General features: G+C 47.2%; 7 protein-coding genes across 7 annotated transcripts; 6 read left to right on the top strand and 1 right to left on the bottom strand.

Annotated features, from left to right (window-relative positions):
• Positions 1-5627: 5627 nt before the first annotated feature.
• BDV27DRAFT_120500 (uncharacterized protein) lies at positions 5628-6271 on the top strand (the record flags this gene model as incomplete). Its single annotated transcript, XM_032065118.1, has 1 exon — positions 5628-6271. A coding segment is annotated over exon 1 (304 nt), but the record flags the coding sequence as incomplete, so codon positions are not given.
• A 2470-nt stretch (positions 6272-8741) lies between these two features.
• Positions 8742-9554, top strand: BDV27DRAFT_1286 (uncharacterized protein). Its single transcript, XM_032067012.1, has one exon. It carries the CDS (start codon positions 8888-8890, stop codon positions 9419-9421), a length of 534 nt encoding a protein of 177 aa, XP_031932647.1. The 5' UTR covers positions 8742-8887; the 3' UTR covers positions 9422-9554.
• Positions 9555-11601: 2047 nt separating this feature from the next.
• Positions 11602-13351, top strand: BDV27DRAFT_120485 (uncharacterized protein). Its single transcript, XM_032065117.1, has 2 exons — positions 11602-11983; positions 12045-13351. Exon 2 carries the CDS (start codon positions 12095-12097, stop codon positions 13280-13282), a length of 1188 nt encoding a protein of 395 aa, XP_031932646.1. The 5' UTR covers positions 11602-11983; positions 12045-12094; the 3' UTR covers positions 13283-13351.
• A 372-nt stretch (positions 13352-13723) lies between these two features.
• Positions 13724-17227, top strand: BDV27DRAFT_152861 (putative NAD+ kinase; the record flags this gene model as incomplete). The annotated part of the gene is made up of 8 exons (XM_032071662.1): positions 13724-13843; positions 13906-14045; positions 14139-14585; positions 14700-15129; positions 15575-15619; positions 15685-16675; positions 16733-17009; positions 17068-17227. 8 exons carry the CDS (start codon positions 13724-13726, stop codon positions 17225-17227), a joined length of 2610 nt encoding a protein of 869 aa, XP_031932645.1.
• A 1393-nt stretch (positions 17228-18620) lies between these two features.
• On the top strand, positions 18621-19454 carry BDV27DRAFT_152860 (trafficking protein particle complex subunit 5; the record flags this gene model as incomplete). The annotated part of the gene is made up of 2 exons (XM_032071661.1): positions 18621-18904; positions 18965-19454. 2 exons carry the CDS (start codon positions 18621-18623, stop codon positions 19452-19454), a joined length of 774 nt encoding a protein of 257 aa, XP_031932644.1.
• Positions 19455-19627: 173 nt separating this feature from the next.
• Positions 19628-21687, bottom strand: BDV27DRAFT_1256 (microfibrillar-associated 1 family protein). The gene has a single exon (XM_032066367.1). The coding sequence runs from the start codon at positions 21438-21440 to the stop codon at positions 19956-19958; it is 1485 nt and encodes a 494-aa protein (XP_031932643.1). The 5' UTR covers positions 21441-21687; the 3' UTR covers positions 19628-19955.
• Positions 21688-23271: 1584 nt separating this feature from the next.
• On the top strand, positions 23272-23753 carry BDV27DRAFT_152858 (uncharacterized protein; the record flags this gene model as incomplete). The annotated part of the gene is made up of 2 exons (XM_032071660.1): positions 23272-23627; positions 23690-23753. 2 exons carry the CDS (start codon positions 23272-23274, stop codon positions 23751-23753), a joined length of 420 nt encoding a protein of 139 aa, XP_031932642.1.
• Positions 23754-23863: the final 110 nt, after the last annotated feature.

Raw genomic sequence — 23863 nt, 5'->3', positions numbered from 1 at the left:
ATAAATAGCTCAAGGGTATAGTTAATTAACTACCAATGTATACTTCAACGCAGATAGCAATGGGCCACATATCTGTAGAACAATCATTCAACACTCCTTCTCAAGCGCCTTACACGTACACCCCATCCAACAGCTCTATACTCCGGAGTAGAATACGCATAAAGAACGACTCAAGTGCAAAAGGACAGCAACCCGAAGTCATCCACGAGGCACTAACCTAGAGGAGCTTAGTGGAAAAAAAACGAACACAATCAATCTTCGGCATTCGATGACCATTTCAGAAAATCTTCAATTCTCAAACTCGATGAATCTGGGCAGTGTCAGGGTGCCTTACCTCTGACAACATCCTTCCAATGGATTATCCATTAGTTCAGGGACCGACATAGCCTCGCTCGTGCGGCCATACGCCTTCGGTCACCCTCCGCGCGCGCACAGGCTCACATCCACACACACACATACATACACCGCCCATCTCACCGTCGCAGACCTCCCCATTCTTCATTCCCCGTCGACGGGGTTCTTTCAGCCCCCATCGCTCGAGTGCGGTGAACTGACCCATCCACTGCATCTGTGCATGAACACAGTGACGATCTGATGAGATGGCGATGTGGGTGGAGGAAAGGGCGTGTCGGTGGCTTAGGTCCGTAGCAGGATGGAGCGGGAATATGGATATGATAGCCCGTCTTGGGTCAATCGGACAGCTGACAATGGAATCCGAACTTATTTCTCTCTACACGAGGACGCAGATAAACACGATGTGTCTTGACAAACAACGGTATGCGGTGGTTTACCGGCTGCACCACTGGTATCGAGGAATGGGGCACTACTAGTCTTCGTCTACTCTTGTTGGGGGGAGGTCAGGCCATTACGAAGATACTTCTGCCCAAGGCGAGTGATTGAGCAAGTCCCGAACATCAATGCTCGAGCATGGAGAGAATGACACCGCAGATGGGGTATTTCGCAGCGGTGGACCAGATCCTTCGAGACTCTCGGGGCTACCATCAACTGCGTTGATGACCATGGCTGAATAGCATTACACTGTGCGGCGTATGAGCGACATGCTGCTTACAGGTCTGAGCTAATGTTGATGCACGGAGTACGAATGGAGGGGAAATCCGCCCAGGCGCCATCCAGTATCACCTGCTGTTAAACGGTTCGCAGCTAATCATGTGTTTCAACATGAAAACCGGATTCGGCGAGTATCGTAGAACGTTCGAATCCATCGGGATTCCATTGTACAGTACATAGCAATGCCAAACTCGTATTCGACTGAATCGCTCGGCAGGATTCGTGACCTTACGGGAGTTTACATGTCGCATGGACTCAATAAGCAGCTGCCGGTGATGCAAACCACAAATCGGATCCTGTCAGATAATAACAGTCTAGAGAAAATATCAATTCACGGAAGATACGATGATAGGTTGGACATTCATCCGTCAATCGAATAGCATCGCATAGACAATCACAGATCTACATTAAACGCTTGACCTACAGCTCGCTCACCAATCCTTACTCGAGCGGGGTTTGCTCCTCCTCCTCCTCCTCCTCCTCGGACCACAAAATATATAACCAACAATCATATCGAAACCAGCAAACAAGAAACGAAACCACCTTACCTCCACCCTTACCAAGCCAACAGACGCCGTTGCTCCATGTATCAGATATCAAGACAGCCAACCACATACGTAGATAGCATCTCACACTGCAAGAAGGGCCCTGCACTTAGCAAGGTAACAAGGCAGCACAGACAACAAGTAAAAGTAAAGTAGAAAACAACAAATCGGATCCTCCACAGCGGGCATACATATGCATATTCATGCCAATACTACTTAGTAGTTCGCCTCGTCCATACTACTAAACTATTACCGCCGCCCCCCCTCCATGCAGTCGACATCACACACGTATCATAACAAGAAATGTTGTCCCCGCACACAGCCAGCTAAGGCCTCTCTTTCTCTTCTCGTCTCAGCATACATGTGACAGCCATCTTCTCCTCCTGATAAAACATATCCCAAGTTCCAGATATTACATTTATAATATTAAAATAGAAAGAGTCTAGACAAATATCTCCCCAATAAAAATCCTGGTGCCTAGACAAAATGTGGCTATGACATGCCATGACACGGGGCAAAGATAGCAGCGATATGATTGATGACTTACGCGGTCATCTGGAAGCCTGAGCCTGAGCCCGAGTCTAAGAAAATGTATGTACATGGATACAACAGTTCCATATCTCCTACCTACCGACATACATAACAAAAAACAACCCAGTATAATCGAACTCAACCTACCCATGGATAATCCGACCACGATCAGCAACAGCTAAACTAGCTAGCTGGCTAACTAACTCACTAACTAGATAACTACCACACACATCTTCCCTAGCTAGCTAGCAGTTCGCCACACGACACGTATGACAGTAAATGACCCGCGGGACTTAAACTAAAGCAACCTCAGCATCTGAAAACCGAAAAAGAAAAACGGTCATCAGACAAAAGTTTCCAATGGAACCTGCATAACCCACCCTTCCCCCCCGCCAATTAACCCACGTATGGGATAACTATAGTATAGTATAGTTATATCAAATCCAAGCCAAGACCTTAGGTAGGTGCAAAACCCGAATAAAAATGGAATAGTTTCTAATCTAAATCAATTGCACGAACGATTCCTATTCATCCACCCAGAAAGAAAAAGAAAAAGAAAAGCAAATAAAAAAAAGTTTAAGCACGATATCAAAGTAAAGTTCAATAATCCGATCCCATAGTCCGTCTCAAATCATCGTTCAACAACCCATAAATGAATCATAGACTACGTAGTAGTGCCCAGACTCGACGAACTTAAGAAGAGTTTCTATCTACCCGTAAGCTAGTCTAGAGAGAGCTAAAACAGATAGATGGATGGAGGGATGGATAGTCACTGGTTTTCTCCCCCCACCCCCCACCAAGTCCACGGAAATAGTTTTATGGAAGCGATCATCCCAAACGTGCCAGTTTGCCAGCCACCGAATAATTCGAGGCTCCACAGCCCTACTACTAATAAAATAAGCCAAGTATTCCGCGGGTCCCGTACTAAGTGAAAAGAAATATATTTTTTTTATTTCTCTTGGAAATACGAATATATTCGATTCTTATTTTGATTGGCATGGGATGGGGATTGTTATTTTTGCCTTCCCCCCCCGCCCCGGCTCAAGTCGTACTGTGGCTAGTTCTAGTTGATCACTTACTAGGTAGTAGACTATCTCCGGAGGATTTTTTAAGCAACCTTCTTTCTAGTCTAGTCTAGTCTTTTCTTGTGATTCATTTGATTTGATTCATGTAAGCAGATGAAAGGAGAATGTTGAAACCCAGCTAGGGCTGCGAGGTAAGCATGCACGCCCACACTTCCAAACAGGACCGCTGTTCTGTTCGATATGACAACATCAGATTCAATGAAATTGAATCGTGGTCTTTTCTGACATGTTCCATTACTTCCAGAGTTAGATGAGTTAGATACTGTGGTTAGTTTAGTTAGCCCGGCAGGTTCCCCATATAATTCAAACTTAGAAAAATTCAACAGTCATAAGCCCATGCACATTTTTCTTTCCCTCTTTAATTAGGGATAAATCTAAGAATACTCTCGGGGAAGTTACAAAGATTAAATAATAACAATAACAATAACAATAATAATGATAATAATAATAATAAATAAGGCCAAGTACCGAGACCAGGAAATGAAAAGCAAGCGGGCCCAATCCCCAACGGAAGTAGCGGCTATCCGGACCCAGATTTAGACTCAGGTCAGCCATGTGGCTTTCTTGTATCCGTAACCTAGGCGAAGACCTCCATTTGAGACAGAAAACAGTAGTCCAGACGAAGGTGCAGAACATGGATGGAGACTGAGACTGGAGAACGAGAGGTGTGTGCGAGACTCTCAACAGTGGTAGACTAAGAGATCATTACTCGGCCGATGATGTTTTGCCCAAGTTACCGCTGTGCTTGGACGTATCTGGACTAGGTTGGGTGAAATTGTTGTGGGCTGAGAAGTATCGGAGTATAGAAACGAATTGTTGATGGCGGTGGATCCCTTCTAGATTTGGATTTTCCTTGGAGTATACTACCTCCGTCGTCCGTTCCTCCCGGAGGGCGATAGATAGGCTTGCGACTAGACGGACTAGCTATCGCTTGCTCTTTACCTGTTGAGGGGAATGGTGTGTAAGTGGTCTAAGGTACACCCGGCACAGGGTTGGTTGGTGAAGTTAATGCGCCTAAAATCTTGGCCCCTTTAGTGGGAGAGTGGAATTCGGGTCCACTTAACGGTCAGGCGATTTGGAGTTATTGGTTGTTGGGGCAATTTTTTAGTGGAGCTGGTCTTGTGGGAATATTTGCCTTGGAGATATCTGACTAGAGCTGTGGCTACGGGTAACTCAGGACAGGGCGTGAGGAGTCCGTCAGTCGGTCTTCGGGGAGGTGTGCGGAAACAGGAAAAAAAGAAAAGAAAAAGAAAAAAAGAGAGAAAAAATTGCAAAGGCCCGAATCCCCACTGCAAGACAAACTTTTGCGACTGCAATACTTACATTCTGCCCCGTGCTCCACTTTGATCTACCGTGACACTGCAGCTCAGGATCTTAGGTACCGATAAATATATGTGGCCCTTTTGACGATATTGCCTGTTTCGGGTAAAAATCAGTGGGGACTCCGACTATCATTCATCAAGGATGGGTCGCAGGTGCATTTGTGTCCCAGTAGTATCACATCTCCTGGGATTGGACTCCCAGTCGATCTTTCCGTTGATAGGGGGATCTGTAGGAAGATCCAAAGGGCATGTAGTACGGCATTGGTGACATGGCTAAACTGGAACGGTTATGGGGGAAGATGAAAGTGGAACGCACTTCGTATCCCTTGACGAAGTCGAGAGGAGGGTCACCCGCGGAGACATTAGTATCTGTCTCGAAAGGAGGGGTGCTGTGAACCTGTGCGAATCAGCTATATTAAGTATCCAGTAGATGAAGCGCCGGATGCAATCACAGAGCCTGGTGGGAAAAACCCAAATCAAGAAAAAAAGTAAAGGTAAAAATAAAAAAATAAAAATAAAAATAAAAATAAAAAAGAAAACAAAAAGAGGGAAGAAAGAAAAATTACACATAAGTGATGTGCACTGCACTATCACTCTTACTAAAGCAGAGGGACTCCATCCCGTTAGGACACTACTCCGTAAGGTCATGTGGTTGCATCTCAATCTTTGTCGGTCGGTATGTGCGGATATCCTGCATATAGTCATTCCCATGCCTGAGTCACACTTGTGGCCTGACTTTAACTCAGCCAGTCCTAGTAAGTATGTAACTCTGGCTCCGGTATTTTTAGTTCCTCTGTTCCGACTCCAAGGCGGCATTACATAAGGTGAAATATAACCTAATCAGGACAGAGGTAGTACTAGGGTTCCAGACCGTCTGTTCCGTCGACAAGCCCAGCATCGAAGACTGCATTCTGACTGGTTGACTGCCACCATAGCACATTGGAACCTAACGAAGCACTGGCCACATTTTGTGATACTAAACCCATGGTACCTACTTTGCCATGTACTCTAGATCGGAACCCATGCAAGCGCCCAGAATGCTGCAGCGTGGTAGGGTAGCAGCCGCCGAGTTATGTGGTGCTGGCACCATGCATCCTGAATATTTTAATATATTTAGAATCCTGCTTTCTCTTTCACGTAACTTCGTTAAAGGGGTCACAGTCTTGATCCCTCCTCCCGCCCTGATTGGCAGAACAAGGAGCCCACCTACACTGGTTCCATGCATGCAGGTAGGGCGCATGTATGTAGGCCATTTGACTCATGGCCACCTGCAGATGCGTACAGAAGAGGCAGTTTTGTTTTTCCAGTTCCTCAGCTCGATGACATTTTTCTTTTTTTTTCTTTTTTGTTGTTGTATCGAAAGCAGTGTCCGAGTCGATAGGAGTATTGTAATCTAGTCGCCTGGGCTACTAAGGAATTTCTCAAAGCGAGGCGTCGCGGGTCTCTCGCACCGCATCTTCCTGCGACCCACTCCGGTAACGTTAGTAGCCACTTCCCCCCTCCGTATGGGACGCTCGCCTGTGCTGCACAGTTGACTGGATCAATATGGGCCAGGCATTGTGGCGCCGGGACCTGGGCACGCGGCAGTGCATCGAAGGATAGCCCACAATGAATGAGTGCGGTGTAATTAGTTGCTAAATTTTTTTTTTTGCTGCCCTTGTATGAAGCCCCAGGTTACTAGCATCATCATAAGGGCTAGGCGGGAGGAGCCTGCCGTGTCACATCCACGCGTTGCCGATAAACTGGGTTCCCTGTTCGGCTGCAGCCTGTTCGAGATTACGCTTGTTTTCAGCCCGTTGTAGTGAAGGTGGCTGTGTGAGTGTTATTGTCTCTCCCCAGGATGACTACAGAATGAGGCTTAAACGCCCAGAACTGGTCTGTTTTGATGGGATCAGTGGACGAGAATCGAACATCGCATGAGAGCTGCTCCAGAGGGGGTCGAACCGCCAATGACGACGCCGAGTGGCATCGTCGATATCAGATTCAGATTGTTCCCTACCACGGGGACCTCCAAAGTAGGGGCTGATGACATGCCACTAAGGCAAGCCAAATTAATTAGCGCCAATGTGTTCTATTGTTCTGGTGGGGAATTGAAATTTAGAGGCGCTCGGGCCTAAACCAAGGTTAGGTTTCGATGAAAAAGAAAAAATCAAAAGTAAAAAGCCAAAGTAAAAAAAAAAAAAAAAAAAAAAACTTAACAAATACGGAGAACAGCAGGTGGACAAGCACGGACACCGTTCAAAATTAAGAACGGGACAATCAAAGTAAAATTGACACCAACCAAATTCAAAGCTGAGTTAAGCCAGCATGATCAACATAGTAAGTAACAATAAAACCGGCAATTATAGAAAATACGAAAGTGAAAACCTCGTCTGAAGATCCCTACATGGGCTGAAAACTTTCTCCGAAACCCAAGCGTTGTTTAGTTTGTTGTCTCGGACGGCGACCGCCATTTCGCATCACCCCCCAAAAGTTGCTGGATTAAGCGTGGTACATTAGTTTTAGGCGGATGGAGAGATCCAATTCCTAACGACAATTGCAGATAGTACTTAATTTATGCTTTATACTCCGCAGGATTATTAGTTGTATTATTAATTATCCGGGTTCGGTTTTATTAGTTGGGTGTAATAATGGGTGAACCTTTTGTCTTACTACGACTACTATTAATATTAACTATAGCATTCCATTCTTTGTCACCGTCAAGACCATGAGATTTGATATGTAAATTCCCAGGATAAAGGGAGGTTCAAGATCAATCTCCGCCATGTCTTTCAACTGGCATGTATGAACAGGTCCTTTCAGTCTTTGCCGTGGTTTGGTATAGCCGGAGTCGGTAGCAAGGGTGACCAAAAAGTGGCGAGGGGTTAAGTTTCCTTTTTTCCCTTGCCATCTTTGGGAACAGAGCTTGAGCTTACTGATCTTGATTATCAGTGGGAATTTGAGACTTCTCAGTAAGATATTTTTATTTTAATATTATGTAATCCTTTTTCTTTTCTTTTAAGTTATTGTTATATACATCATGGCGAGTCATACCAGTTGCCGCTCGCATAAAAGGAAACATCACACTCACTAGAAGGGTACGCGCCTCGTATGCAAACGGAATGGGATATTCTTTGTTGGAAAGAGATCGACAGATACGGAGTCGTGTCAGCAAGAAAAAGGAAAGAAGAGGGTACCATCAGGCTGGAAAAAGGCAGAGGAGTAGTAGTAACAATTGTAATAATAAAAAATATTATTATTAATAATATTGACGGCAGTCATACCAACGTAAGTTGGCTTCATGATCATGGCTTAAAAAGGATCCGTCCGCGAGTTCCCAAATCCAAGGATCCATTAGCTTACCTCCTGCCTGGTCGAATCCCTGTTCGCCCTTGACTTCGCTCCCGTCCATACGGAGATAGGGAACACAGGTGAAAAAGGAAAAGAGGGAAGAAAAAAAAAAATAAAAAATAAAAGAAAAAGTGGGGCCTCTCTCGCTTTTTTATTTATTTTTTTTTTGGTCCCTCTTCGCCTGGCTTTAGGCCCATCATAGGAGATTTTGACCCCTGACCTTCTGGAATTTTTTGTTCTTCTCTTTTTCTCTGTTTTTCTAGCCCCTGCGGTCAAGTGGGTCTGCACATGTGTCCCGGTGGTCTTCCTCCTGTAATCTCCGGCTTCTGATTTGTAGGACGGGTAGACGATGATCTCAATTGTCCGATTAGTCGTTTTCGATGATGTCGATGAATCTGCAGTCCCGTGTGCTGAATATTGATGGAACGGTCGTTCAAGTTGGCACAGAAGATAGGAAATCAGACCAGAAAAAATTTTACAAGTAAGAAGATGGCAAAGATGAAGATCCACGAACAGAAATTAAATTGGAGAGAGCATAATGAACCGCAGAAGTGTTTCCAACGCATTGTCCTCCCCGACCTGCTGGGTTCGGGGAAGTAAGCTAGGTAAGTTGCCTATCTCAAATGGCCGGAGAGTTGCTTCTTCGGGCAAGGGAGAGAGAGGATTTCCATGTCTAGTCGCTGACTAACTTGTGATGGGGGGCTTCATGATAGTACAGGTACCGAGTCGATCCTTTCAGTTAAGAGAGGCGACCAGGAACAAGCGACCATTGATCGTCTCCTTTTCCGTCGATGATTGTTCAGTCTTCTCCTGCCTATGACGTTTAGTCTATTTTCCCAGGTGGTAGAAACGTAGTTCGCCAAGTACTCTAAAGCACGGAGGGGGGTTCCCTAGGTATGTACCCTGTATACAAGTGATTTAATATCCGCCAGCGTCAGCTTACTTTGAAGCCACTGCACTAGTGACTTAGTACGGTACGTACTAAGAGAGGTCCCTTGTTCTGGAAATGGTCTCCAGTAACCGACGAGGAATCCTCCGTTCCTTGGTGGTGATGGTGTTGGGCTGGGCGGATGGATACTCCATACTTCATACGGAGTACATACCCGCATACGTACATAACTTCAGCTGCACTGTCCAATCCATTTGTCTATTCGGTCCGGTGTGTGGTGCAGTTAGACTTGTCATAATACATTATTGGCGCCAATTACCCCGTACCGTAGTCGTCGGCCATTGGCCTGGCACAAGTCTGATACAGATCCTGTGCCTTAGCTTCCCCCCCACTCCGGGCGGTCTCGAGTTTTCTGAGCAAATTTTGTGTTGCCTTGACCTGGATGTTGTCATCTCACTTCCCTTAGCCGAGCTTCCCGTCGTTTTTCTTTTTCTGCCCACTTCTTTCCACACCGACGATGGTAGTAGGGTTTATGAAGTGGCGATGTACCCAACTTGTGAGAAATGTATGTGCGCGGCCGATGGCTATGAAACATGTGCTCCACCATCCACATTCAGAAGGCAGCGAGGGCTAGATTTGAGGCATTATTAACTTCATTCTCGTCGTCGTTATCAGGTCCAACCGGTCGGTCAGGTGTCATTTACTGTAACCGGTAATATTGAGGCAACTGAGAACTTCCGAGTGATATGTGTATCACCAAAAGTGATTACTGTTTCTTTATTTTTATTATACATATATATTCATTCACCACCAAAAAGGATAAGAGAGGTGTTATATTCCCTTGTTCGGTATTGATTGATGGTGCCAGCTGAGTCATAGTCGCCTCATGACCGAGAGTGTATGAAAGGGGAGATTAATTACCTATTATTGAAGCGGTTGGTTAGGAACAAGCAGGGTGGTACTGCACCTAAGAATAAAGAATGGCGGGATAAGCGCCCGGCAAGGCCGAAGGGTCGATCTATGACGAGGGAAAGAGAGAAACGGAAGATGGCCGCGTCCGTTGTGATCTCTCTCGTCTTGTCAAATCATGTTAAAGGACACGATAATGGACGTATGGATTCGCAATATCGAGGAGTAAGACACTACCTTACTGTACCAAAGCAACTTTTCCCGTTTCTGAAACCTTAAGGGTAAAATTGAGTAAAAAGGTCAAGGCTGAAAGGATGCGAAAGGAAGGACAAGGGCTCTGGAACATGTCCACATTATTGTAACCCTTGCGTAACGGCGTTGTAACTTGTGACGCGTTGGAAACGGTGAACTTGTGGGGACAATCAACGGGGGGTAGACTCGAAGGGGGGACGCTGAGCGGGCTGAGGAGTAGGAGCGTAGGAGGAGGAGGGGGTCAAAAATGGGCAATGGAGTGAAGTCGCAGGGGCTTTTTTGACGATCGGGTCGGATCGTGGGTCAGAACTGTATGTATGTATGTGCCTCTGCCTTACCCATCAAAAACCGTGGCTAGTACCGTTCTATCGTACTCCGTAATACACCGCATTCTGTGGTGTTCTTTCCCCCCTCTTCTCTTTTTAAGTTCTTGAGTAAGGGTAGGTGAGGTCCGGCGGTATGTCCACTTGGTATGCTCATCACTGGTTAGGTCGTCAATAGATGATTTACTTATTAGTCAAAAACGATGATCTCGTCAGTTGGTCTCGGTCTGGGTCCTGGCTGGCGCACATACTCCGTACTATGTATGAGTCGACTACTAGAGTACAGAAAGTGTCCCAATGAATTGGGACTAGTCCAGAGTAGGATTTGAAAGAAAGTTTGCCAATGTAACTGATGACGGGGAAGAAGACCAAGAAATCAGGCTTGGGAGGAGTTACAAGGGTACATACCTTAGTATATTCTTTGTAGGTACGTGCATTCATACAGTAGTGTCAGGACGGAGTTAGTAGGGTAATGAGGAAGTGAGTACCGTATGTATGTACATGCTTAGGCAGGAGGCAAAAGGGTCAAGTAGTATTGTACGGATACCATACGTAATCCCCCCGTTTTAGCCCCAGACTTAGTCAGGTATGGGGCTCTCTCACTGAGTCTTTCACTCTCACTCTCACTCTCACTCTCACTCTACTGAAGTTTGGGTTAGATTCGGCATGTCCCAGACCACATTTAGCTGTCCTTTTTCTGGTTCCTTCGTTTTCCCTGCCGAGTTCCAGTTCCCTGCCTGGCCCGCCAATCACTTTGCATTGTAGACGATTCCCTTTTGGAGTCACTTTCAAATTAAAACCCAAACCAAACTAAAACTCATTCATTTTATCGCCAATAATGGGTCTGATCATCCACCGTCAACATTATTCAATACTCTTGGTTCTCCACCACGACCAACCATTCGTTCATTCCCAGGATCCCAATACCATGGATCCCGAGGAAGTCCAAAGTGTCTGGGTCAAAGACGGATTGTCGTTCCAGGTCCCCATCTTTCCAAACGATGACCATGTGAGGGTACAAATTGAAGATTTTAAATTAAAAAATAATTTAAAAAAATTCAAAATTAAAATTCCCTACAGCCACCACCGAGTCAAAGTGGAGCAAACAACCGTGTGGCATGGGCACATCTGAATCATCACTTCTCTTCCTTGCCTTCCATCCTTTCTTGAATACCCACCAGCTAAACCTCTTTCGATGGGTGTCAACGTTGTCGGATGTCATGCTAAAATTCCCAACATGCGTCCGCTAATCCATCCTCAGTAATGGGATCGTGGAACTGGGGCGGATGGTAGATCAAGCAATGCGTTCCACTTGTATTACCTGCTATCTTTTTTTTTTTTCCTTTTTTCTTTTCCGTTTTTAATTTCCATTTTACTGACCGAGGGATAATTAAGTGTTTGAACTATTTGGGTAAGAAGTTACTTTAACTACTACCTACCCTTTAGTCTCATACATATACATACATCCATACATCCATCCTTCCCTCCATGGATCCTATGTATTGACTTCCTCCGTACCTTACCTCGAAGCCTTGTGACCCTCACACCCCCCTGTGTCATCTTTGAATGGAAAAGTCCCGATCTTTATTACAGATCCTTTGATCCTTTGCATATTGCATTCCTGCAGTCACCCATGGGGCTTATCCACACATAATATTCCCTACATATAAGCCTACCAACCCTTTTCTATCACGGGTCTCCCTTTCACCCTTCCATTTCATACAAATATGTATGTTTACATCTACCATTTCAACCCTCACACCTCAAGCTGATTATCTCTCCACCGCTAGCCTCCCTCTTCTTCACATACACCGTGACTGTCCATCTTCTACTGCTTTCAATGGCCAATTATATCCAGCCCCAAGTCTCTCAGCCGGACTCCCACTGGCTTCAGACAGACCAGCATTGTATGCCGTCTTCCAGCTTCCGTGACATGATGTATGCTTTCCCTAGACCGAGGCATACGGGTCGAGTGATGAAGCCTCGGAGTGCGGGCAACAGTCCCTCGTCTACTGGCAGATGGAGGGCAGCGGCATCACATGGGTCGCCAATCTATCAACCAGTCCAAGCTCAGTCGTATCAAACTCAGGTCAATCCTGCTCTCCTGGCTTCCGCTCTGAGAAGGAGGCGAGCAACGGCAACTCGCCCAATCAGTTGGCATCCAGCATCACTAGAAACTGCTGCGTATTCATCCCCGCCATACTTTCAAACAACAGCCGCAGAAAACTTTGGAGTCATGGCTCCGTCGACTCAGTCTATGGGTCCAGCCCCAACAACACTCGCAGACGGAACTATGCTGCCATTATATGCCTCACCGGAGTTCTCGGCACCAACGGAAGCATTCTCCTTTACCGCCATGCCAGACCCAGCATCGATGCAACAGTCCTCTTTCCTAGACATGAGCGGCTCCCAGATCGACCCGGTCACGTGGGATAACAGTGTACCCAACGTGACCACCATGGTTCAACCAATGCCCGATAGCTGGCCCTTCGACATGATGTCTATGAACAATAGCATTCCATCGGCAGATGTTGAGGCTTCGGGATATGCAAGTGCACCGTCGTCGGGCTATTTGACGGGACCATCCACACCCGACTTCCTTCCCATTCAGCATCCAGACAGTACCTCCAAGTCACTGCATGAATCGACCACTGATGAACAGCCTGGGGATGAACTTGTTGGAATGGGTCTTTACAATCACCCTGACCCTTTCCTGGACACCTCGTTCCATGAGGTGCCTGGGAAGGGTCTCAAGCTGGAGGAGACTTTCACACCCTCGTCGGAGGATGAAGCAGATGACAGCAAAGATGCCGAGAGTGAAGACGACAACCAAGAGACCGCAGAACATGCCAGCGCCTCCAGCTCTGCTCCAGTCCAGAAACAGCCGGCCAACCCAACGGCCAACATGATGCACAAGTCATTCTTCTTTGATGATGATGACATCGAACAGCAGACCATGTCTGCACCCCAGCAGCTCTTCAACCTAGGAAGTCAGCCTTGCATGAATTATGGATACGGATGGATCTAGCCGTCCTGATGACACTTGTTCATTCTCTCTCTCTTGTTTCTTTCTTTTTGTTTTTCTTTTTTTTTTTTTCACTGTATAAATCTTTTCTATGACCTATTGCATAGCGTGGCGTTTTGGCTTTCGACGGCGTTCTGTATGTACGAAAGGATACCCAAAGGGTGCGGGCTTGATTAACTATTATCGAAACACATGTATTAGACATCATCAACTTAGTGTTGCAGCAAACGAGCGTCACATTGACACACTCTCTTCACTCAGTCCGCAGTATTCTATGTAAAATAAGTTAGGGATACGGGACCCAGCCAGAACCGCGGACCGGAAAAACTGGAAACTCCGACCACAAAAAGTCCAAATTCCCCCTTGATCACAATATCTAAAAACCCCAATACTAAATACAAAAATCAGCCTCATCTACTAGAGGCTAATAATATAATCCCAAAAATGTCAAAAGTAATCTTCACACCATGGAAAGAACAGTCGGAATTACAAACAGTGCGGAGTCAATTTTATCCTCCGCCAACATACAATGGACCGGACATGCGGTCTAGAGCCTGCGCTACGGTATATAATATGGTTTCAATTCGATACGACTCAAATGATCCGGTACTAATTCTTGTATAAAGGTTGCGGCTTGGAAGTTGAGGGGCAATCTGCCCCATCCCGTGGAGGCTACGGCTTTGCTGACGGATGCTATTCTGCATGATGATGCGAGGAAAAACTCGATCTTTTCGATACGGGCGACGTACTCGGCAGCTTTTTGTCGGTGAGTTCTTCTTTTTATCCCCAACAAATATTTTTAATCCTTAAATATTAGTTTTGAAGTTGTAAAGAATGTTGAAGTTCTAATTGAATACAGGTTTGTAACGGGTCTTGTAGACTCCAAACTTCATGGCCAACGCAAGACTATGTTCCAGCGTGCCATTGATTTAGGCTTACCTGCCTCATTCGTCGAATTGCGACATGAAGCAACCCATCGTGAACTGCCGTCGTTGACGGTGCTGCGGAATGCCGCGCAACGGTCTCTCGAATGGCTCTGGGATTACTACTGGGCCAAGATTGATCTGAACGCCGGTTTTGCACCGGACGGTGTCGACGATGACATCGAGCCTGTTAAGGCTGCTACCAGAGCTTGTCTGGCACAAGTGACGGATGCGTCGGAACCGCTGCGGAAGAAGAGGAAGGTCCAGGTTTTGGCTGGTGTTGCGACGCAGTTGGTTTCGGTGTGTAAAAGCTCTGGGAAGGGGGCTGCTGCTGTTTCAGGGGTTTTGGTGGAGGATGAGGTTTTGGTTGCTGGAGGGAGGAAGTATGTTAATTCTTCTTTTATTTTCTTTTCTTTTCTTTTCTTTTTCTTTTTCTTTTTTCTTTTTCTTTTTCATGGTTTTGTTTTGGGGTTTGTGTGCTGACTTCTTATTACTAGGCTTGGAACATCTATGGATGATGAGCTTTCCAGGTGGGATTATTTCTTGCAGGTCATCGTTGAGGGATGTCCTACTTTCCTGGCGGCGCTTGTGGAGGCTATGGTCGATGTGCTGGCGTTTGCTGGATCGGCTGCGAAGGAGGATGCCCATTGTGAAGGAGTTTATATGTGGCTGGACCATATTCTATGCTCATCACAATGGGAGTCTAAGAGGCGGTTGCTCTCGTTTGCCTATGCTCTCTCTGCCTGTGAGCAAAACTCAAATCACTGGACGAATATGCTCAAGGAGAGGATACAGCAAGTGGACAACCGCTTGTCTGGTAGCCATGGGGATCCAGAGCGATTTGGCAAGGATAGGAATGCACTCCAGAGCCTACACACAAGGACAAGTCATGATTTAGATAGCCTGAAGAACATGGGATGGGAGGTCGTAGATACATGGGATAGTCGACCGTTAGGTATAGTCTAGTTGGGAACATGCCTACTACTCGATTGTTACGATTATCAAATTAAATATACATTTAATCAATAAGATTTTCTTACTATGTCTGCTTGGAGTCAACTACTATCATTCATAATGATCTTCAGTGAAGCCTGGCGTAGCCTAGTAACCTACCTGAGATGCATTGTTCCCACTGATGCTGTGGAGCGACGTCATAGCCGCGACTTGCCCAATGCGGCGTGAACTTCAACCAAAACGTCGCTCAAGCTGCGACTTTGATGAAACCTCAGCGATTTTCCCCCCAACATATGAACATACAAATTTAAAAATTTGAGTTTGGCTGTTGAATCATGGATCAAGGCCAGTTTAGGGATAATGCTGTACGGTTGTCGATTTACAGATCGTATCAGAACCGTAGCTAACTTGTCTCAAGGGCCATGGAGGGGCAGGTGGAGATACGGACTCCCACAAATTAGAGGTATATTTGACACGACACTTTAATTCCATATTGCATTATTAACATCGCGATGTTTCTTTCACTAGGTTGTGCTTACCCCGGATTGCAGTCACCGCCGTAAGTCGTCCTTGGTCATGGCGAATGAACCAGGCAAGCCTCGCCTTGACCGCGCAGACGATAAGACCGCCTGCTTCGTACATTCCCTGATCGCAGGTGAATGGATTTGCCCCCCGGGTCAAGCGAAGAATGCACCAATTGGGCGTGATGCGCTGGACGACGCAATTGGCTTCGACGATACCGTCGTAGATGACGATGGCGTCACCGTCACCGATATGGACGACTGGACGCCAAAGCAATCCGAGACCATCGTGGAGTCACGGCAGCTGACGAAAAAGCAGTTGTCTGATATGGCATGGAATGTACGAAAGTTGTCTAAAAAGCTGGATAGCATCAAACTCAAGCTGTCTGTCAAGAATGTCTTTGTGGTGACTAAAGCGGGCGATGATAGCGTGATTGCGTTTACGAGGAAGGTCACGGAATGGTTATTGTCTAAAGACCGTGATACGCAGTATAACGTCTACGTGGAGAGACGACTGGAGGCGGTTGCGGATTTCGGTGCTTCTCAATTGCTGAGGGATGAACCTTCCGCAGCAGGGCGGCTCAAGTTCTGGGATAATAAGTTTGTGTACGAGAATGCCTATCTCTTTGACTTCGTCATTACACTGGGTGGTGACGGGACGGTTCTTTATACGAGCTGGCTCTTCCAGCAAGTAGTACCGCCGGTTCTCTCTTTCTCATTGGGATCATTGGGATTCCTAACCAAGTTCGATTTTAATGACTACCAGAAGACGCTTGGGTCCGCTTTCAAAGACGGTGTTGCCGTTAGCTTGAGGTTACGATTCGAATGCACAATTATGAGGAGTAATGGGCGAGGAGATGAATCATTAACGCACTCGAAGAAACGAGATTTGGTAGAAGAGCTGATCGGCGAAGAAGTTGAAGGCACGTTAACACACAAGCCGGAAAAAGTTGTTCAAATTTTAAACGATGTTGTCCTCGACCGGGGGCCAAATCCCAGTATGTTCACAGAGTCTTGCTACATAGTTCTATGATATCCTGCTAACAACTGCTCAGCAATGTCCTCCATTGAGCTGTTCGGCGACGATGAGCATTTCACCACGCTGCTTGCAGACGGTGTCTGTATCGCTACACCTACGGGCTCGACCGCGTACAACTTAGCCGCTGGAGGATCTCTGTGCCACCCTGACAACCCCGTTATTCTGGTCACAGCGATCTGCGCACATACACTGTCTTTCCGACCGATAATACTGCCCGACACCATCGTTCTAAGAATGGGCGTGCCGTACGATGCACGCACCAGCTCGTGGGCAAGCTTCGATGGCCGAGAAAGGTGAGTGCATCCCGAGCTATTCTATCAAGCGAGAAGCGGAAATTAACATCCACGACAGAGTTGAATTGCACCCGGGTGACTACGTGACTGTTTCCGCCTCACGGTACCCATTCGCAAATGTGTTACCGCAAGATCGGCGCAATAATGATTGGGTGCACAGTATTTCAAAGACATTAAATTGGAATTCAAGGCAAAAGCAAAAGGCTCTCAAGGAATGATTGAAGAGCTTGGACTTGTATCTTTTTGCATGGAGTATAGACGATAATTATTTTGGTAAGGGGTCTTGTTTGTGGCGTCTGTCTTACGCGGGGGATGCATATAATCCATTGCCTGGAGTCTTAATCAATGTGCGTTCTTGTGATGAAGCATACGAATTTTGCAGAACTATATATCTCACCGGTATCATATGCAGCATTTCTTTTTGAAGATAGATATGTGTATAATATCCTGGAATTGAACCTCAACCAATTCTATGAATAATCGAAAACCAATCGAACATTCGATCTCGCATGCTGTGGAGGTGCTATTCAATTTTTGCTATTCTCTAGAAGCTTCGTATGGGTCGGCAGTGTTTCCCCGGCAGCCTGAGGCCGACTATAAAAAGCCCTCCCGTTCCGAAATTTCTTTCCTTCCCACACAACTTCAACGACGACAACAACAAATGGTCTTCAACTGGAGTCTAATGTGACTTTCAGTCCAAATTTGACTGGCTATAATCTATGGCATTGTTATGCTATTCGAGAATTCCCATACGCCTTTCAATTGTTCGCACTAACTAGGTGAGTTTTAGCAATTGCTTTCTCTTTTGTATCTTCGAACGACCAAGAGGCCCTTGGGCTCTTATGATGAAAAATTTTCCCACATTCGCAGTTTCCACGCTAGCCGTCGCTATGAACCCATACCAGACGTGCTCTGTGCGCAATACTTCCTTGGATGTCTGACATTGTTGATCATCGATACGATATGATTGAGCATCATAGTTCTGTTACAATACATGCTAACGACATACGCTTAGTATAGGTAGCTCTTGACCAATTGACATCACAACTGGAAGGATCTTATCAGAAGGTCTTTGGAAGAAGGATTGTCTCCGAGATTGCGTAAATTCTAGGGACAATATCCATTTAGATTATCAATGAAGAATACAATTTGTTTTATGAATTTTATCTTCTGCGTACCCCGTGTAGACGTCTTTTTTGTAGTTGTAGGAGTTTTTGCTACTGTATGGTTCGTAGTTCACGAGGAATTCATGAATCTCGGTGGGCACGATCTAGAATATCAAGTACTGTATTAACTATACTGAATGGTGTGGTCCTTGAAACTGCATTGCATGTCTGTGTGTTCCGCCGTAAGAACTCCAAACCGCTGCCCGATACGGAGGAACAACAACCTATCACCAAGTGTATGTTGTATGGACCAGCTATTCCAGCACATGTGCGCCTTTTTACTAAACCCCGCGGGTCTCTGTGGAATTGATATCAGTCGACACTTCTTTTCATTGACATATTAGAGTTTAATCACCATGAAGCACTATCCATCACTTGAAATATAACTTCCATCAATCACTACTAGTGCAATCTATCAGAACAACCAACGAAGTCATTTCCAAACATGGCACACCCCGCCCGACATTCCGCTATGATGTCCGTCAGCAACAGCGCCCCAAACCAGTCAAACGCTAGCGACAAGCAGCAGCAGCAGCAGCCACCGCAGCAGATTCAGCACATCGCAAATACCGGGTTGCGCGTCCCGTCGAACCGGAAAACCATCTATGACAGACATCTGAATCGCAGTCGAAATGCGGAACTCAGCCGGGCAAGTTTCGCCTTTCTCTTTGCGGAGATGGTCACATATGCCCAGAGGAGGGTAACGGGCATTCAGGACCTGGAGAAACGGTAAGTCCCATAAGGGGAAGTGTTGTGTTGCGGTCTATCTTGTGCTGAAACGAGCTTCAGATTGAATGAACAAGGATACCCTCTGGGACTCCGTCTTCTTGATCTACTCTACTACCGAACCATATCCAGCTCAACCTCATCGTCTTTATCTAGCTCGTCGACTTCTGCCGCTCCACCTAATCGACCCCTCCGTATCCTGCCCTTGCTCCATCTCATCCACGGTCCCCTCTGGCGACTGCTTTTCAATCGCCCGGCAGATGCTCTCGAGCACTCTGTGTCTCCCGACACACCCAACGAATATATGATTACGGATAATGACCCGCTTGTAAACACATACATCAGCGTACCCAAGGAAATGAGCATGCTTAACTGTGCGGCTTTCGTGGCGGGAATCATTGAGGGTGTCTGTGACGGTTGTGGCTTCGAGGCCAAGGTTACGGCTCACAATCAACCAACGGAGATGTGGCCTGGTCGGACGATCTTCTTAGTGCGCTTTGGTGAGAGTGTTATGGAGAGGGAGAAGGTACTGGAAAGGGCGGGCATCAAATAAACTCGCTGCAACACACACAACCTGAATTAGGACACGGATCCTTGACTGATTGCTACTTCTGACTGGCTATTATGATCAAACTGGACGTCGGTTATGATAAAGGGTGGTAAGGTTATCAATTCGTCGACTATGCTTCGTGTTAGGTTCTACTATTCGACGTTTGGAACGGGACAATGACATACTCAATGCGGTCAACTACGGCTACGGTGTTCATGTTTATGCAGAGGGAAGATTTTTGAGCAAGCTGGTGACATCGTGCTACACATTTGTGCCTAGGCAGATGTCCAATTGATCATTTGGCCAAGTTACGACCAGAAGGCGAACTGGTATAATTTATGTCTCCCCTGGTGCGGCCTCATTAAATACAGGAGGAAAGGCAAGAAAAAAAAACATTGGTTTCTCAATGCAAAGCGTCATAACCCTAACCCGCCCATGCTTTCAAGATACCCACAACGCCAATAGGAATAAAATGATTCTATTTGCACTTTTTCTGTTGCTTCTTTACGAAACACTTCTCATCCGTCTGCGCTTTTCGCGATCGTCATACGGAGAAGGGCTTCGTTTCCTGCGATTGCTCGAGTCAGGGCGGTACCGATCTCTGGAACGGTCCCGGTCGGGACTTTCACGACGTTCCTTTCTGTTAGTTCGTCGGTCCCGTCTTGGTGAGTATGACCTGGATCTCGACCTCCGTCTCTCGCGCACTGGACCAGCATTGGCTCCCGTAGGCCCCTTTGGTCGGTCATCTGGCCGATCTGGCAGGAATCGTTCATCCCTGACGCCAACCGGAGCGTCGCGACGACGTCTATTATCAAAGCCATCACCGAAGCGTCCTGTATCTTCCGTTTTCAGATCCTTGTATCGTGTCCGACCCTTCTTTCCAAGTTTTGTCATATCTCGAATCTGCATGTACTCAGGCAAAGTTTCGCGTGATACATCGTCCACAAATCTAGCACCCATGAGCTCTCTCCGGTCCAATCCTTCCTTCTCCAGGTCGTCGCGGAAGAAGGCACCCTTGTGAAAGTAGCGCTGCATAAATCCACCCTGTCCTCGAGTAGCTTCCTTCTCTTCTTGCTGTTTGGCAATGAATTCGCGGTCTTCGCGTTCACGCTCCTCTGCTGTCAAGTTCCGACGACGCTCGATCTCTTCGCGCTCCTTCTCGGCGGCCTCGATTGCCTCACGTTCTCGCTTGACGCGCTTGAGTTCGCGGAGTTTCCAGGCGGCATATTCGGCTTCGGGGTCTACTCCATCCTTGTCATCAATACCACTTTCTTCAACTGCCTCTAATTCATCGTCATCCCACTGCTTGTTTGCAGTGCTCCGGGCGATTGCATCTTTCTCCAACTGCTCGCGCACCAACATATCGGCCTTCTCTTGTCGCTGCGCTCTGCGGGCCTCTGCCTCCGCAACTGAATCCGCAGCGGCTGTATTAGGTGCTGCTCCTTGCCCGGTCTGTGTCTGATTTGCTGCAATGTTGCGCTTGTCCTTTTTAATAAACGTAGGCCGTAGAAGAACCCTCCTCGGCGTCTCCTCCTCCGAACTACTCTCTTCTTCGGAGCTCTCTTCCTCCTCTTCCTCCTCCTCCTCACTTTCTGCTTTGCTCACCGGTTCACCCGCTGCTTGAACAGGAGCTGCAGCCGCAGCACCCCCTTTGTCGCCAGCAACACGGGGGGCGGGTTTAGGCTCTTCATCCTCTTCCTCAGTAACGAAGCCTTCCTCATCTTCATCCTCTTCTATTTGCACATTCTTTACCCCCTTCGTGATGTTCCCGCTGGGGAAAGAAGTCGCCTTCGGTGCCTGCGCCCGCTGCTTCCGCTGTTGTTCCAACCTGCGTCGTTCCTGCTCCTTGATCTGTTCTTCCTCATCATCTTCTTCCTCCTCCTCAGATGACGAGGGATCTTCGGCAATCGGTTTTCCAGGTCGGTAACGGCTGGGTTTGAGGGGGTTTGCGGTCATACCGCGGTGGTGGGAAGGTAGCGGAGGTGGCATGGTGATTTGATCTGGAGGAAGCGGGGAATGGAAAATTGAAATAGATGAGATTTAGTTATGTTAGATAGGTAACCGCGATCATAGTACACTAGTAGCCGAGGGAAGGAACCCAGAAATGGTGAGTTTTCCTTCGAACCGTCGCGGAAGTATCTGATTGACGTACCGGCAAGCTTTCGGCGGAGATAAAAATGGATCACGTGAGCACGTGTTATAGCGCGGGTGTCAGATCCACTTTAGGGTTACTTAGTAAGCTCAGGAACGCTTAGTTATAGTTTAATATGACCTCGACATTAGTCTGATATTACACAACATATGTAAAGGAGTTCATGTAAGGCTCCAGGGCTGTTTCACCAACTTACCTGGCCGGCGTGCTGTCCTAGAGCAGTGCCAAATTCTGTTCACTCATGGAGATCTATGCCTCCCAGAGCATCATGGTCAACGATGGATGTGTCAGTGGAATCTTGTATTCTGGGGGTCAAAGATACTTTCAAGATTATACAGGCTGCCACGGAGAGATTATGCGTTTCGACATGCCTAAAATTCCTCCTTGACGAATACCACCATGGATATTACTGCAGGACCATTCTCAGACTGGGTAGCGTGACAAAATTACGCGTCGGGACCGAGGCATTCGAGAGGTAGAGGTGCGTCTTCTTCCTTTTCCTTTCTCCCTTTCTCTCTGGTCTGGGTATGCACTCGGATTACAGCTGTCAGAAGAGGAAGAAGAATCGACTGCATGCTCCCACATTGTCTCCTCACCAGAGTGTGTGTCATGTTTAGCAACGCGCCCGACGCGTTCCGACCTGCTAAACATAATTCAAGATGTTGGTCTTAGTCCGGATCCATATCCTCTTGGACTTTCTGTTATCCATTGAGCAACTGGCCTCTGCCATGATGGAATCAACACGCAGTTCGTCGGCCGACCCCGAATGGCTCGCTTTCGTTGATATAAGGAGTCCGGAGGGTAGGTGGCCCAGTCACTGCGTACTCAATACAGAGTACAGAATAATTCCATATGAGAGACTGAGATACTGACAAGGACACGTTCTACGCTAGCTGAGAAGGAGCTTTGATCAGATGAAACGAATCAATTGGTTTGGTACTGACCCAATCTATACCCGTTGGGTTCTATCCTTAGATGTCATTGTGCAGAATGAGGATAGAGCGGCTCCTAATGGAAGGATCACGGACAAGAACAGCTTCCTGAAACAGAGCTATTGCAAGAAGAGGATAAATGGATGAGTCGAATTGACCTGTTCGACTACAGGTGAGTCAACCATAGAAGGTGGCTGTCTTTGAATGTTAGGTCTAACTGGCATCAGACCCTACAGGCTTCGCGGAGGTAGGTTCGGTCAGTATATGAAATGAGATGGAAGGAGCGATGGGCCACAGGGTAGTTGCCGTACGTGCGCTTTTACCACACCTCCGCGGAACACTACAACACCATCGCACCAGAAGCCCGAGCAGTATATCTGAACATAACAATGTTGGTATATTGGCCTAAGGAATACCGGCCGAGAGCTCGACCCCACGGACGCTTGGGAGTTTGGTAGCGGATGCACTGCCACCTATGACTTTACTATTATGACGAACTGTACGGCACATTTCGCCACCTTGGGTTTCTCTCACTTCCGCCTCACTTCTGAACTCTTACATGTACTTTAGTCTTCTCAATCAAAAAGCATTTCCATCAAAGCCAATTCTTCCTGCCAGTAAGGCCTACCAAACAAGCCACACACACACACACACACACACACACACACACACACACACACATACACACACACACACATACACACACACACACACAACCAAACAAACGTTCATAAAAATGAACACCTTCTTCTTCTTCTTCTTCTTCTTCTTCCTCCTCCTCTGCCTCCTGGCAGTTCTCTTCGAGGGCTGCCAGGCCCTTCCAATCGGTGCCGACCAAACGGCACACACATCGTCCGTGGCCTTCGGGCTTTCTATTGGCCTAGGCCTCGGCCTAGGTGTCCCTGTGGCGGCGTGGGTCGTTATATGCCTGCGTCGCCACATCCACCACCTCCAAATCCGGCGCGACAGAAGACAATGGCGCCAGGAAATGGCGGTTGCTATGCGGGCCCAGCTTGCCCAAGAAGAAGCAACCGTGGCTCGCATACCGCGCTTCGGGGGGCGCCACAAGGAGGTAACCAAGCCTCCAAGCTGGTAAGTTGACCCTCCCTGAGATTCGGGTTGAAAGAACAGACCTTCTAACAGAGGGTCTATAGTCACGTTAAAGACAGCCGGCCCCTCCCAAGCCCGGTTGCGAGCCTCAAAACGATCGACGAGTAAATCGGTCGTTGGAGGTGGTGGACCCAGTCAGACGTTGTACGGTGGGTGGGCTGGGGTCCCGTTAGGGACAGTACAACGTCCCGCTGGGGGTGGCAGGAAGGACTGGTTTT

This window comes from Aspergillus caelatus, assembly GCF_009193585.1.
Source record: "Aspergillus caelatus strain CBS 763.97 unplaced genomic scaffold BDV27scaffold_10, whole genome shotgun sequence".
Taxonomy (NCBI): domain Eukaryota; kingdom Fungi; phylum Ascomycota; class Eurotiomycetes; order Eurotiales; family Aspergillaceae; genus Aspergillus; species Aspergillus caelatus.
Note: the sequence above shows the minus strand (reverse complement) of the source record. Positions and strands in the feature narration are given on the sequence as shown.